The 12999-nt window shown below is 40.8% G+C and overlaps 1 protein-coding gene across 1 annotated transcript in view; it reads left to right on the forward strand.

The window, feature by feature from the left end:
* LOC117314800 (agrin-like) overlaps positions 1–12999 on the forward strand; it is a 182244-nt gene that overhangs the window by 161650 nt on the left and 7595 nt on the right. Inside the window, exons 25-29 of the mRNA XM_033868904.1 lie at positions 2172–2289; positions 2626–2743; positions 5616–5735; positions 9421–9607; positions 11347–11428. Of these exons, the coding sequence (XP_033724795.1) occupies positions 2172–2289; positions 2626–2743; positions 5616–5735; positions 9421–9607; positions 11347–11428 (625 nt within the window). The remainder of the gene's footprint in view (positions 1–2171; positions 2290–2625; positions 2744–5615; positions 5736–9420; positions 9608–11346; positions 11429–12999) is intronic.

Below are 12999 nucleotides of genomic sequence, written 5' to 3' on the forward strand. Positions count from 1 at the left end.
CCCTACTTATAGCCGCCAACTAGTCAACCCTACTTATAGCCGCCAACTACCATGTAGTTTCTGACTTGACCGCTGACTATCATGTAGTCACTAACCTGTAGTATCAGCCTCTGCCAAACACTACTTTAAAAGACCTAGTTGTTGGATCAGGGAGAAGACCGTTGTCACATCTATCTTTCCAACTACTACTTTTCGTAGAGTTTATTCAATTCAGGTCCGTCTAGCTCGACTGCCAAATCAGAGTGACTGTCATCTGGTAGAACTGGCTTTTAAACCCTCCGCTTTTGACCATCTGAGTCATTCAAGCATTTTACATTTAAGGGTAAAATTACATATTCCATCGGGGGAATACATGAAAATAACTTATGACCCTAATGAACACAACTGATGACCCTAATGAACACAACTGATGACCCTAATGAACACAACTGACGACCCTAATGAACACAACTGACGACCCTAATGAACACAACTGATGACCCTAATGAACACAACTGATGACCCTAATGAACATAACTGATGACCCTAATGAACACAACTGATGACCCTAATGAACACAACTGACGACCCTAATGAACACAACTGATGACCCTAATGAACACAACTGATGACCCTAATGAACATAACTGATAACCCTAATGAACATAACTGACGACCCTAATGAACACAACTGATGACCCTAATGAACACAACTGATGACCCTAATGAACACAACTGATGACCCTAATGAACACAACTGATGACCCTAATGAACACAACTGATGACCCTAATGAATACAACTGATGACCCTAATGAACACAACTGATAACCCTAATGAACATAACTGACGACCCTAATGAACACAACTGATGACCCTAATGAACACAACTGACGACCCAAATGAGCACAACTGATGACCCTAATGAACACAACTGATGACCCTAATGAACATAACTGATGACCCTAATGAACACAACTGATGACCCTAATGAACATAACTGATGACCCTAATGAACACAACTGACGACCCTAATGAACACAACTGACGACCCAAATGAGCACAACTGATGACCCTAATGAACACAACTGATGACCCTAATGAACACAACTGATGACCCTAATGAACACAACTGATGACCCTAATGAACATAACTGATGACCCTAATGAACACAACTGACGACCCTAATGAACACAACTGACGACCCTAATGAACACAACTGACGACCCTAATGAACATAACTGATGACCCTAATGAACATAACTGATGACCCTAATGAACACAACTGATGACCCTAATGAACACAACTGATGACCCTAATGAACATAACTGATGACCCTAATGAACACAACTGACGACCCTAATGAACACAACTGACGACCCTAATGAACATAACTGATGACCCTAATGAACATAACTGATGACCCTAATGAACACAACTGATGACCCTAATGAACACAACTGATGACCCTAATGAACACAACTGATGACCCTAATGAACACAACTGATGACCCTAATGAACATAACTGATGACCCTAATGAACACAACTGATGACCCTAATGAACACAACTGACGACCCAAATGAACACAACTGACGACCCTAATGAACACAACTGATGACCCTAATGAACACAACTGATGACCCTAATGAACATAACTGATGACCCTAATGAACATAACTGATGACCCTAATGAACATAACTGATGACCCTAATGAACATAACTGATGACCCTAATGAACACAACTGATGACCCTAATGAACACAACTGATGACCCTAATGAACATAACTGACGACCCTAATGAACATAACTGATGACCCTAATGAACACAACTGACGACCCTAATGAACACAACTGATGATCCTAATGAACATAACTGACGACCCCAATGAACACAACTGATGACCCTAATGAACATAACTGATGACCCTAATGAACACAACTGATGGCCCTAATGAACACAACTGATGACCCTAATGAACATATGTACCAGTGTTATACTTACTACTGAGTATGTATACTATAATAGTACAAGGGACTTTAGAGTTAGATGACTATTAATGCCCTTCAGCCGCTTATTTTATTTGTTAAACCAATCTAGTTTATAGAATGTTTGAAGAAAAATTTCAATGCCAATGTTCTGTTAATATTATGGTTGATAATGATATAAACTGATGGTCTAATTACAGGAGTACTGATGTATGCTAGTCAGTTTTCTCATGGACTGGGAGACTTTGTATCTGTCAACATTGTAGAGAGACACATTGAGTTCCGATTTAATATGGGTAGTGGTACAGTTGTAATCAGGTAAGAGATGTCCAATTCACCGATTTTGTATTTTTGCATATGTAGCTAGTGTAATTTACCATGGAATGTGTTCATTAGCTAAGCCAGTCAGAAATCAAACGTGACATCATTATAATATGAAAAATGATGTGACGTCATGAAATGTGAATGGCACAACAAAATGGCTGTCTACATTTGATTGGTCCTTCAATTTTTTTACTTTAAAACGAGATTGTCAAAATGTAGGTTTTTTGATTTATGTGATGAAAAGTCTCTTAAACATTTTTCATTTAACATTTTATGAAGCTAATCTTAATTGAAGTCTGAATTTTTATCACTGATTCTGTCTTGTTATAGGAGTGATGAGAAGATAGAACTCAATAAGTGGCATGAAGTCTATGTCCAGAAAGTAGATAGAGCTGGGACACTTGTGATTGACAGCAGTGAGGAACGGTTAACGAAGGTGGAATCCCAGGTAAGAATAGAGGCTCCCTCAGAAAAACATCAGCAGAGTTAAGGAGGATAGTCTTGGTAAACACTATGGTCAGAATGTTTGGTAGTCTTGGTAAACACTACGGTCAGAATGTTTGGTAGTTTTGGTAAACACTACGGTCAGAATGTTTGGTAGTCTTGGTAAACACTACGGTCAGAATGGGGGGATAGTCTTGGTAAAACACTACGGTCAGAATGGGGGGTAGTCTTGGTAAAACACTACGGTCAGAATGGGGGGTAATCTTGGTAAAACACTACGGTCAGAATGGGGGGTAATCTTGGTAAAACACTACGGTCAAAATGGGGCGATAGTCTTGGTAAACACTACGGTCAGAATGGGGGGGGGGGGGGGGGTAGTCTTGGTAAAACACTATGGTCAGAATGGGGGAGTAGTCTTGGTAAACACTACGGTCAGAATGGGGGGGTAGTTTTGGTAAACACTGTAGAGTATGGGGGATAGTCTTGGTAAACACTGTAGAGTATGGGGGGTAGTCTTGGTAAACACTGTAGAGTATGGGGGTTGTCTTGGTAAACACTGTAGAGTATGGGGGATAGTCTTGGTAAACACTGTAGAGTATGGGGGGTAGTCTTGGTAAACACTGTAGAGTATGGGGGATAGTCTTGGTAAACACTGTAGAGTATGGGGGATTGTCTAGATAAACACTGTAGAGTATGGGGGATAGTCTTGGTAAACACTGTAGAGTATGGGGGATAGTCTTGGTAAACACTGTAGAGTATGGGGGGTAGTTTTGGTAAACACAGTAGAGTATGGGGGTAGTCTTGGTAAACACTGTAGAGTATGGGGGATAGTCTTGGTAAACACTGTAGAGTATGGGGGTAGTCTTGTAAACACTACGGATAGAATAGGGGGATAGTCTTGGTAAACACTACCGTCAGAATGGGGGGGGGGGGGGGGTAGTCTTGGTAAAACACAGTAAAGTATGGGGTGGGGGTAGTCTTGGTAAACACTGTAGAGTATGGGGGATAGTCTTGGTAAACACTGTAGAGTATGGGGGTTAGTCTTGGTAAACACTGTAGAGTATGGGGGTAGTCTTGGTAAACACTGTAGAGTATGGGGGGATAGTCTTGGTAAACACTGTAGAGTATGGGGGGTAGTCTTGGTAAACACTGTAGAGTATGGGGGGTAGTCTTGGTAAACACTGTAGAGTATGGGGGATAGTCTTGGTAAACACTGTAGAGTATGGGGGGTAGTCTTGGTAAACACTGTAGAGTATGGGGGATAGTCTTGGTAAACACAGTAGAGTATGGGGGATAGTCTTGGTAAACACTGTAGAGTATGGGGGATAGTCTTAGTAAACACTGTAGAGTATGGGGGATAGTCTTGGTAAACACTGTAGAGTATGGGGGGTTGTCTTGGTAAACACAGTAGAGTATGGGGGATAGTCTTGGTAAACACAGTAGAGTATGGGGGATAGTTTTGGTAAACACTGTAGAGTATGGGGGATGGTCTTGGTAAACACTGTAGAGTATGGGGGTAGTCTTCGTATACTCAGTAGAGTATGGGGGATAGTCTAGGTAAACACTAGAATATGGGGGGGTAGTCTTGGTAAACACTAAAGTATGGGGGATAGTCTTGGTAAACACTGTAGAGTATGGGGGATGGTCTTGGTAAACATTGTAGAGTATGGGGGTTGTCTTGGTAAACACTGTAGAGTAAAGGGGATAGTCTTAGTAAACACTGTAGAGTATGGGGGATTGTCTTGGTAAACACTGTAGAGTATGGGGGGTTGTCTTGGTAAACACTGTAGAGTATGGGGGGTTGTCTTGGTAAACACTGTAGAGTAAAGGGGATAGTCTTAGTAAACATTGTAGAGTATGGGGGATGGTCTTGGTAAACACTGTAGAGTATGGGGGGTAGTCTTGGTAAACACAGTAGAGTATGGGGGGTAGTCTTGGTAAACACTGTAGAGTATGGGGGATTGTCTTGGTAAACACTGTAGAGTATGGGGGATAGTCTTGGTAAACACTGTAGAGTATGGGGGATTGTCTTGGTAAACACTGTAGAGTATGGGGGATAGTCTTGGTAAACACTGTAGAGTATGGGGGATAGTCTTATTAAACACTGTAGAGTATGGGGGATAGTCTTGGTAAACACTGTAGAGTATGGGGGATAGTCTTGGTAAACACTGTAGAGTATGGGGGATAGTCTTAGTAAACACTGTAGAGTATGGGGGATTGTCTTGGTAAACACTGTAGAGTATGGGGGATGGTCTTGGTAAACACTGTAGAGTATGGGGGGTAGTCTTGGTAAACACTGTAGATTACGGGGGATATTCTTGGTAAACACTGTAGATTATGGGGGATTGTCTTGGTAAACACTGTAGAGTATGGGGGATAGTCTAGGTAAACACTAGAATATGGGGGGTAGTCTTGGTAAACACTGTAGAGTATGGGGGATAGTCTTGGTAAACACTGTAGAGTATGGGGGGTAGTCTTGGTAAACACTGTAGAGTATGGGGGATAGTCTTAGTAAACACTGTAGAGTATGGGGGATGGTCTTGGTAAACACTGTAGAGTATGGGGGATAGTCTTGGTAAACACTGTAGAGTATGGGGGATAGTCTTGGTAAACACTGTAGAGTATGGGGGTTGTCTTGGTAAACACTGTAGAGTATGGGGATAATCTTGGTAAACACTGTAGAATATGGAGGGTAGTCTTGGTAAAGACTGTAGAGTATGGGGGGTAGTCTTGGTAAGCACTGTAGTCAGTATTGGATCTTGTTTTGGTTGATACTCTGTAAGAGTTTCATGAAGATTGTTGATTCTGATGGCATGTTGATGAACAATCTGTTTGCTCTTAGTGTTAATCCAGTTTTTTGTCAATTGCTTTGCTAGGGTGTTCTGACAGAGCTTAATCTTCAGGAAAGAAATTTGTTCCTTGGAGGCTTCCAGAGCAACAGTACCATTCCTGCTGACTCAAATATTCTGTATAACTTTACAGGAGTTATACAAAGGGTAAGTGGTCCTGCCCCTCTCTAATATCCTGTATAACTTTACCTTTGTTACATCACAGGTAAGTGGTCCTGCCTCTCTCTAGTATCCTGTATAACTTTACCTTTGTTACAGCACAGGTAAGTGGTTCAGCCTCTCTCTAGTATCCTGCATAACTTTACCTTTATTATACCACAGGTAAGTGGTTCAGCCTCCCTCTAGTATCTTGTATAACTTAACAGGTGTTACATCACAGGTAAGTGGTCCAGCCTCCCTCTAGTATCCTATATAACTTTGCCTTTGTTACAGCACAGGTAAGTGGTTCAGCCTCTCTCTAGTATCCAGTATAACTTTACCTTTGTTACAGCACAGGTAAGTGGTTCAGCCTCTCTCTAGTATCTTGTATAACGTTACCTTTGTTATACCACAGGTAAGTGGTCCAGCCTCCCTCTAGTATCTTGTACAACTTTACAGGTGTTACATCACAGGAAAGTTGTCTAGCCTCCCGCTAGTCATCTTCGCTAGCCAAGGCTTCTGATTACGTTACACTCCACGAACCCTTGGCGGATATAGCCGTGTTCAAACCGTCGCGCCCTGGAATCCCAGGGCACCCAATCAAATCGCGTTTTACATCCAGGCTTGGTTTCGCATTAAACAAAAACTGCGGCACCCAGTAGAGAGCTACCTTGTCGACTATGTCATGGCATTTTACCTAAATACAGAGACGTACAATCATTGGGGAAACATTCACAGTGTTTGATCAATTTATATAAGTCATTGATCACACATCTCATCGAAATTGACACAAGCCTTCATGTGTGTCTGTAAACATCACCGATGAAGTACATTGGTAACACTCATTTTGATTGGTCGAAAATTTCATGAATAAAGGGTGGTAATTTCGAATCTCCGCTAGAGGGCCAGAACTGACGACTATATCTGCCAAGGGTTCGTGGAGTGTAACGTAATCAGAAACCTTGGCTAGCGAAGATGCCCGCTAGTATCCTATATAACTTTACCTTTGTTACATCACAGGTAAGTGGTCCAGCCTCCCTCTAGTATCCTATATAACTTTACCTTTGTTACATCACAGGTAAGTGGTCCAGCCTCCCTCTAGTATCCTATATAACTTAACCTTTGTTACAGCACAGGTAAGTGGTTCAGCCTCTCTCTAGTATCCTGTATAACGTTACCTTTGTTATACCACAGGTAAGTGGTCCAGCCTCCCTCTAGTATCTTGTATAACTTTACAGGTGTTACATCACAGGTAAGTGGTCCAGACTCCCGCTAGTATCCTATATAACTTTACCTTTGTTACATCACAGGTAAGTGGTCCAGCCTCTCTCTAGTATCCTATATAACTATACCTTTGTTACAGCACAGGTAAGTGGTTCAGCCTCTCTCTAGTATCCAGTATAACATTATCTTTGTTACAGCACAGGGAAGTGGTCCAGCCTCCCTCTAGTATCCTATATAACTTTATCTTTGTTACAGCACAGGTAAGTGGTTCAGCCTCTCTCTAGTATCCTGTATAACGTTACCTTTGTTATACCACAGGTAAGTGGTCCAGCCTCTCCATGATCTTGTATAACTTTACCTTTGTTATATCACAGGTAATTGGTCCAGCCTCCCTCTAGTATCCTATATAACTTTACCTTTGTTACATCACAGGTAAGTGGTTCAGCCTCTCTCTAGTATCCTGTATAATGTTACCTTTGTTATACCACAGGTAAGTGGTCCAGCCTCCCTCTAGTATCTTGTATAACTTTACAGGTGTTACATCACAGGTAAGTGGTCCAGACTCCCGCTAGTATCCTATATAACTTTACCTTTGTTACATCACAGGTAAGTGGTCCAGCCTCTCTCTAGTATCCTATATAACTTTACCTTTGTTACAGCACAGGTAAGTGGTTCAGCCTCTCTCTAGTATCCAGTATAACATTATCTTTGTTACAGCACAGGGAAGTGGTCCAGCCTCCCTCTAGTATCCTATATAACTTTACCTTTGTTACAGCACAGGTAAGTGGTTCAGCCTCTCTCTAGTATCCTGTATAACGTTACCTTTGTTATACCACAGGTAAGTGGTCCAGCCTCTCCATGATCTTGTATAACTTTACCTTTGTTATATCACAGGTAATTGGTCCAGCCTCCCTCTAGTATCCTATATAACTTTACCTTTGTTACATCACAGGTAAGTGGTCCAGCCTCCCTCTAGTATCCTATATAACTTTACCTTTGTTACAGCACAGGTAAGTCGTTCAGCCTCTCTCTAGTATCCAGTATAACTTTACCTTTGTTACAGCACAGGTAAGTGGTTCAGCCTCTCTCTATTATCCTGCATAACGTTACCTTTATTATACCACAGTTAAGTGGTCCAGCCTCCCTCTAGTATCTTGTATAACTTAACAGGTGTTACATCACAGGTAAGTGGTCCAGCCTCCCTCTAGTATCCTATATAACTTTACCTTTGTTACAGCACAGGTAAGTGGTTCAGCCTCTCTCTAGTATCTTGTATAACGTTACTTTTGTTATACCACAGGTAAGTGGTCCAGCCTCCCTCTAGTATCTTGTATAACTTTACAGGTGTTACATCACAGGAAAGTGGTCCAGCCTCCCGCTAGTATCCTATATAACTTTACCTTTGTTACATCACAGGTAAGTGGTCCAGCCTCCCTCTAGTATCCTATATAACTTTACCTTTGTTACATCACAGGTAAGTGGTCCAGCCTCCCTCTATTATTCAGTATAACTTTACCTTTGTTACGGCACAGGTAAGTGGTTCAGCCTCTCTCTAGTATCCAGTATAACTTTACCTTTGTTACAGCACAGGGAAGTGGTCCAGCCTCCCTCTAGTATCCTATATAACTTAACCTTTGTTACATCACAGGTAAGTGGTTCAGCCTCTCTCTAGTATCCTGTATAACGTTACCTTTGTTATACCACAGGTAAGTGGTCCAGCCTCCCTCTAGTATCTTGTATAACTTTACAGGTGTTACATCACAGGTAAGTGGTCCAGCCTCCCACTGGTATCCTATATAACTTTACCTTTGTTACATCACAGGTAAGTGGTCCATCCTCCCTCTAGTATCCTATATAACTTTACCTTTGTTACATCACAGGTAAGTGGTCCAGCCTCCCTCTATTATTCAGTATAACTTTACCTTTGTTATATCACAGGTAAGTGGTCCAGCCTCATTCTAGTATCCTATATAACTTTACAGGTGTTACATCACAGGTAAGTGGTCCAGCCTCCCTCTAGTATCCTGTATAACTTTACCTTTGTTACATCACAGGTAAGTGGTCCAGCCTCCCTCTATTATTCGGTATAACTTTACCTTTGTTACATCACAGGTAAGTGGTCCAGCCTCATTCTAGTATCCGATATAACTTTACCTTTGTTACATAACAGGTAAGTGGTCCAGCCTCCCTTTAGTATCTTGTATAACTTTACCTTTGTTACATCACAGGTAAGTGGTCCAGCCTACCTCTAGTATCCGGTATAACTTTACCTTTGTTACATCACAGGTAAGTGGTCCAGCCTCCCTCTAGTATCCTATATAACTTTACCTTTGTTACAGCACAGGTAAGTGGTCCAGCCTCTCTCTAGTATCCGGTATAACTTTACCTTTGTTACATCACAGGTAAGTGGTCCAGCCTCCCTCTAGTATTCAGTATAACTTTACCTTTGTTCTATTGTTATCTGTTGTAGATTTATATAAATGGCCGCCTGATAGACAGCATTATGGAAGTAGCGCGAGATGCTGTAAACATCAAGGAGTATATGGGTAACCCTTGTAACGTCAACCCCTGTCTTAATGGAGGTGTCTGTGTACCAAAACTCAATGCTGCTGACTGCAAGTGCCCAATGAAATACCTTGGTCAGCGATGTGAGAAACGTGGGTAACAATAGGATAACATCTTGTATAGTTTATGTAAGGATTTTTAGAACACAACCAGTGAATGTTTTTACATGATGTTTCAATGACTACAAATGTAGTATGGTATGTACACATCACCTCCATCAGACAAATGACCGGGGCAGCATGTGTACACAAATCTGTAAAACATGTCGAATCATCTTAAGTTTGAAATTTGAAGATCAATGTCAATTTTGCCCATGGTATTGTGTTACAATACTATGCTGTAGTTTTGTTTTTAGACTAAAATGTCTCGATTTTCTCACATTTATATGCATACATGCCATACTTTTTGGAGACCAATTAGGGAGTTTTGATGATTATTTTAAGAGAGTTTTGCCTAAAATAAGGAAGATTTGTGTGCGACATGAATATTAACATATCTACTTCATTCTAAATCGATGAATTAATTTTGAAAGCTGTAAAATAAAGAATATTGATGTTTATTGATCTCATAATATAAAATTATTTTTCTTTTGTTTTAATGTAATACAAAAGTTTTAGAGCTTTGCTTTATATGCCATACCTCCCAGAGACAATAGTTTGTTACTCTAAGATATAACAATAGTTTCTTACTTCACGATATGAGGAGCCGCGGTGGCCGAGTGGTTAAGGTGTACCGACACTTTAACACTAGCCCTCCACCACTGGGTTGCGAGTTCGAAACCTACGTGGGGCAGTTGCCAGGTACTGACCGTAGGTCGGTGGTTTTTCTCCGGGTACTCCGGCTTTCCTCCACCTCCAAAACCTGGCACGTCCTTAAATGACCCTGGCTGTTTATAGGACGTTAAACAAAAACAAACCCAAACAAACCTAAACCTTCATGATATGACAATAGTTTGTTACTTTATAATATGACAATAGTTTGTTACTTCACGATATGACAATAGTTTGTAACTTTATAATATGACAATAGTTTGTTACTTCACGATATGACAATAGTTTGTAACTTTATAATATGACAATAGTTTGTAACTTGATGATATGACAATAGTTTGTTACTTCACGATATGACAATAGTTTGTTACTTTATGATATGACAATAGTTTGTAACTTGATGATATGACAATAGTTTGTAACTTGATGATATGACAACAGTTTGTTACTTTGTAATATGACAACCTGGTAGGTTCAACAGTTATGTAAGATTAGGGCGTGGTTATGGATGAATTATGAGCACACTTTTGATGAAATAATTCAATGAAGATTCCTAAGAGATCCTAGGTTCACAAAAGGACTTAGATAATAAACATAAACAGCAGCAGGACAGGCCTAAGATTAGTCCCCACAGGCTACCCACAATATCAGGGCTCTCTCCTACCACTACTTAAAATGTCACTGCAGCTTGTGTCATGGGTTCACCTAAGGCAGTGTGTCATGTACTAAAATTAGGTCAGATCTACATTGTGACCTTTGACCTACATCAAAGAAAAAGTTTGCCCCGACTCTATCTCATAGACTTTGACTTGTCACAGGAGCTTTTTACTTCTAACTTTTGATTATAGTGTTTACTCAAATCATTAATGTTCCCAAATTCATCCGCATTGAAACCACTTACCACAATCGACTGGTGGGTCTTTCAAACAATCATTGTGAAGAATCAGTTGCAACACAAATTCATTATCTGTGATTTCGTGGCATATAACATCCTGTGGGGACTAATTTCACCAAATTGTCTTGTTTAGTGTGATTTTTATCAGTTCCTTATATCTTGACAGGTTCAGATGCTATAAACAAAGACCTTCCCGTGAAGTTTGATGGCCACACATATCTCCGATATCCAAATGAAATATCTCATGAGTAAGTAAACTTCTTTAAATTGGAAAAAGTTTTCTGTGGTTTTGATCTTGCTGCTTTTACAAAAACATGGGTTATTGAATTTCCGTGTGTCTTATTTTTGCTGGTTTATAAATCATCAAGCTTAAGTTTTGGTGATTTCTATGAAACCAAGTTTAATTTATGCTTGTGTCTCTCATTCATTATGAAATACTTAATTCTTGTCATCTTGTTCATCGTCTGTTTAGTGTCATTGACAAATACATACAGGTGTATCTTATCTTAAAAAAAAAAATGTCGCCATACAGATGACTAATAACCCACAGGGAACTGGTAATGTATATGAGCCCTAAGCATGCCCATTATCACACTGAAGGACCGAAATTTTTACTGAACAGGAAGAAGTTCCACAGTTATCTCATCAGTCACAGATAACAACAACTTCAGGCCCATATCTTTCACCCCCATCATCAGTACACAAATCTTGTTATCCCTATGGTAGCACCACATCAATAGACCAAAAGACAGCCAATACCACAAGCAGGACTGCAGTATCAAACTCCAACATCACACCCAATAAGGAACCCTCTGTGTGACACCAATCAGAAACCAGAACATCATCCAAGCATTTCCATCCATGAATACAGCCTTACAGAGGATGAGGCTGGCCTCTCCACTAAAACAGTCGAAACACCCAGAATGCACTGCCAAATTGACAACTCACCATCAAGTCAAACGCCTTGGAAGACACATATCCCAACATGTACAACCAAGTAGCTCTCATAGCCACAACTGCTGTGATATTACCTACTCCCACCACCTCGTTAACCCACGCAAGACATTTCATTCATCCATTGCATAGGCTCTAGGCAACTGGTTCCCATCAGACGCCCAACCCTGACAGTTAATGTCACCATGTCCCAAACCAATCCCTAGCAAGAATGGCACAGGGAAAGAACCACACATCAATCTCTAAAGCCATCTCAAATAGCAGTGCTCAGCCATCGATCTCCTGACCAAACTGTTTCCTAATCACCACATAGCACAGTGATAAGATACTTGCCTTTCATCTAGGTGGCTGGGGTTCAATTACTCCCATCAGAAAAGGTATTGGGTCACCTGCCTGACTAAGTGGGTTTTCCCAAGGTAACCCAGTTTCCACCCACAGTAAGGCCCCTCATGAACTTCCATCTGGGCCAACAAGTGTGATTAATATATGTTTACATACTTGTTTCACAATTGTTGTAAAATACATAAAGTTTACGTCAATCACTCAGTACCTTGCACCTAAGTAGCGGTCAAAAATGACTCTCATAAGACTGTGGAGTCCAGTAAACACACAGATGTTTGATTGCCACTGTAATAAGGTATGGACAAGTCCTTGGCTCAGCCACTGCTAATCCAGAGGTTTCTGTACACTTAAACACCTTCTCGTCCCCGAACTGACCACTACATGCCTTCTTTTCCCCATCACCCTGACTGTGGGTGAAATCTGCAGGACCTAAAGACCAACACCACATCACAGGCTGACGAATTGATATCAGCCCAGCATTTTAGCAAAAATGATGGTTATGGAGCTGCCCAATATGGTCCTG

Source organism: Pecten maximus, chromosome 16 (genome assembly GCF_902652985.1).
Source record: "Pecten maximus chromosome 16, xPecMax1.1, whole genome shotgun sequence".
In the NCBI taxonomy this organism is placed as follows: Eukaryota; Metazoa; Mollusca; class Bivalvia; order Pectinida; family Pectinidae; genus Pecten; species Pecten maximus.